General features: G+C 33.0%; 1 protein-coding gene across 1 annotated transcript; it reads left to right on the top strand.

The window, feature by feature from the left end:
- Window positions 1–225: 225 nt before the first annotated feature.
- Window positions 226–2,239, top strand: LOC139488497 (uncharacterized). Its single transcript, XM_071274180.1, has 2 exons — window positions 226–1,096; window positions 1,828–2,239. Exons 1-2 carry the CDS (start codon window positions 294–296, stop codon window positions 2,114–2,116), a joined length of 1,092 nt encoding a protein of 363 aa, XP_071130281.1. The 5' UTR covers window positions 226–293; the 3' UTR covers window positions 2,117–2,239.
- Window positions 2,240–2,983: the final 744 nt, after the last annotated feature.

A 2,983-nucleotide genomic window follows, 5' to 3' on the forward strand; every position in this document is an offset into this window, starting at 1 on the left:
GTATCTGAGAGGCAAATGTTTTATATCTTATAACCGAATAATATGATGATACATAAAACAAACATGTACCAATATATATGTGTCTCGTGTTACATGAAGCGTAGTCAATAGGGATATATTAACGTTTATATGCAAACTCTTAGTACAACACAATATACTTTTGAAATGAATACCATGTACAAGTAATCACAGTTACTATTAAAACATAATAATGATAATTATGATCATGATAGTAATTTCCTGGAACAGGAAAACATGTGAGGAGATGCAATTAGGATAAACAGGAAGTATAAATGTTCGTCGTTTTTCGGTTTCAACATCTATATGATCAAAGAAAAATGGCACAATCTCCAATTGGAACTTGTGAAATTTGTGTTCAAGCACCAGGATCACAGTACTGTAAACAATGTCGACAGTACTTTTGTAACAACTGCAAGATTGCTCATCTGAGATCGAAGATGGCACGTAATCATGTATTTGGGAAAAGAAACGAGACAGGCCAAGAGGAAGAGTTTATATGTAGGCATGTAAATCGACAACTGTTTATGTGTTTAGATTGCGATTTTCCGTTATGTACGACTTGTCTAGTTGAAAACCACAATGGTCATAACGTGGAAGATTTAGATAAAATATTTTCATCTTTGCACGACCAAGCATCTAAGGCGATGAAAGGGATTGAAAATGATTTTAAGCGTAAAAGCGGTGGTATGAAAACAATGACAACATCGTATGAGAAGGAGAGCGAAAAGCTTGAGCGATCGATTTTACTACAAGGAGAAATAATAAAGTCTAGTGTTGACAAAATGGTTAGCACAATCATTGATGACGTTAGGAAATCTCGCGGGAACGTGAAAAAACATTATCCTACATGTGTCGATGATGCAGTTTCAACTACATGTAAGAAATGGCAACAGCAGTTGGATGAAATTAGACCCAAAAAAGCAACAGGGAAGACTGTTTTTGAAATTCAGAAACTTCTTGATGAGATAAAAACAATGGAACTTCCAAACCTGCCTGATGCACCTACTGTTAGATATAGTGCTAAACCTGTCGACGTAAAAATAATCAAGGATTTACTAGGAGGTGTCAAATTTTTGTAAGTAATTTAACAGATCTTATACTATTTTTTGTTTGTTTCACATCTCAAAAACGACAAGAGCTTGACATTATATTCATATTTTAAAACTACTTATAACATTCAGAATTGTATACTGCTGTTTCTGTTTACCACGTAAAAATTGAATAAAGGGCCTCATAAAGTCAGTCAAAATCCGGAAATAAGGGAGGGGAAAATCTCCCAGTCCAATTTGTTCGGAACGGTCTTTAACAATGAGCCTTGGCTCAAAGCGAACAGCAAGCTATAAAGTGCCCTAAAGAGACATGTAAAACCATTCAAACGAGAAAACTAAATCAATTTAAAATACGAGGCACGAAAAACACATATGAATCACATCAATAAGCTATTGAATATCAGATTCCTGACTTAGGATAAGTACAAACAAATGCAGCGGGTTTAAACGTTTAAATAGGTAATATGTATATAAACTCATCATAGATGTATGTTTATATATATTTATATATATTTCATCCACAAGAAGAAAATTGTGGCAGCTTTGAAATTCCCGAAAACTAACTACGGGTCGCCACAACCGAAACCATTGGATAACTCCAAAGGAGTAATAGCTCTTATATGACTTTTTTTTTTACTATTTGTTGTGCTTAAGTCTATTATCTTAACGACACTTTTTAAAGTAAAAAGGAAGAAAGAACTGAAAACCATAAAAATGTATAGCCATATAAGTAAATGAAATAATTTGTGTTTTTCAGATCCTTTTCAAAACTAAACCCAAAATCAAAAGAATTGTTTTTGGTACCTGAAGGGTCTGGGTATGGTTTACGTTTCGTCGGTGGAAAGGATGTCAATGAAGAAGTATACGTGTCATTTGTTTCTTCTGAGGGCCCTGCTGCTAAGGCAGGTCTAAAGCAATTTGATCAAATAATCGCAGTGGATGGAAAACAAACTAAAGGCCTGACACATGACGAAGTCACAAGCATATTTAAGAATGCCAAAGGCAAAGAAAATGTGTCAATAACAATTACGCCTTTTCAGCAGTAGATGTGTGTGTAGTGTTAATATAGTTGCTGTACTATTTTATTCAAAGCTGAATATAAATTTTCAGCAATGTTTGAATTTATAAATTATTTGTAAAATTCTGAAATAAATTTTCGAAAGCAAAAATAATAGAACTTTACTTTTATTTTTTCAACTTATTCATTGTTTCATATTCGTAACCGCTTACTTTTGAAATTTAGATATAGAATAAAATAATACATTCTTACAAATAAATGCAACTGTAAAGTAGCGAAGCTATATTAGTAACATAGTGTGAAGGCTGCTTCTTCACTTTACCAACTGTATTAGAAAAGAAGTCCAGAAATGAGAACAAAAATTCTACACCGAAGAACATGAACACATCATTCGATTTAACGACAAGCCTCAGTGTAAACTCTTGTTCCAACACACATGTAGTCGTATGGCTTACAACTGTGCAATATAAGGACAAAGCTGATAGAGTACTCGATAGATACAATAAAGGTTCACGAAGGGTAAAAAATGGGCATACTTTGGAGAATATTTGGTACTTTTTAGAAAAGAATTGATATATTTAGCATTTAGACTTTTGAAATAGACCCATTTAAGAACCAAATTGAGACTTTTTTGGTGTTTTATGATAAAGTTGATATTTTAGGCCATTTTGTGCCATAAGTGAACCTTGTCCTTTGCTTCATAGATTTCATTGATTTTGTTTGTGATAAGAATAGCAATGTATCATACATTGTTGTATGTGCATCATTAGCACTAAGATTCACTTATCATTCTAATGGTGATTTTGTAAGACACGTTAAGAATCCAATGACATTTTTTGTTATTTGTTGCCGATTGAGTGTATCCATTGAATGCAATTAAACTACTTGATTAGTT

The sequence above is a fragment of the Mytilus edulis genome, chromosome 9 (assembly GCF_963676685.1).
Source record: "Mytilus edulis chromosome 9, xbMytEdul2.2, whole genome shotgun sequence".
Taxonomy (NCBI): Eukaryota; Metazoa; Mollusca; class Bivalvia; order Mytilida; family Mytilidae; genus Mytilus; species Mytilus edulis.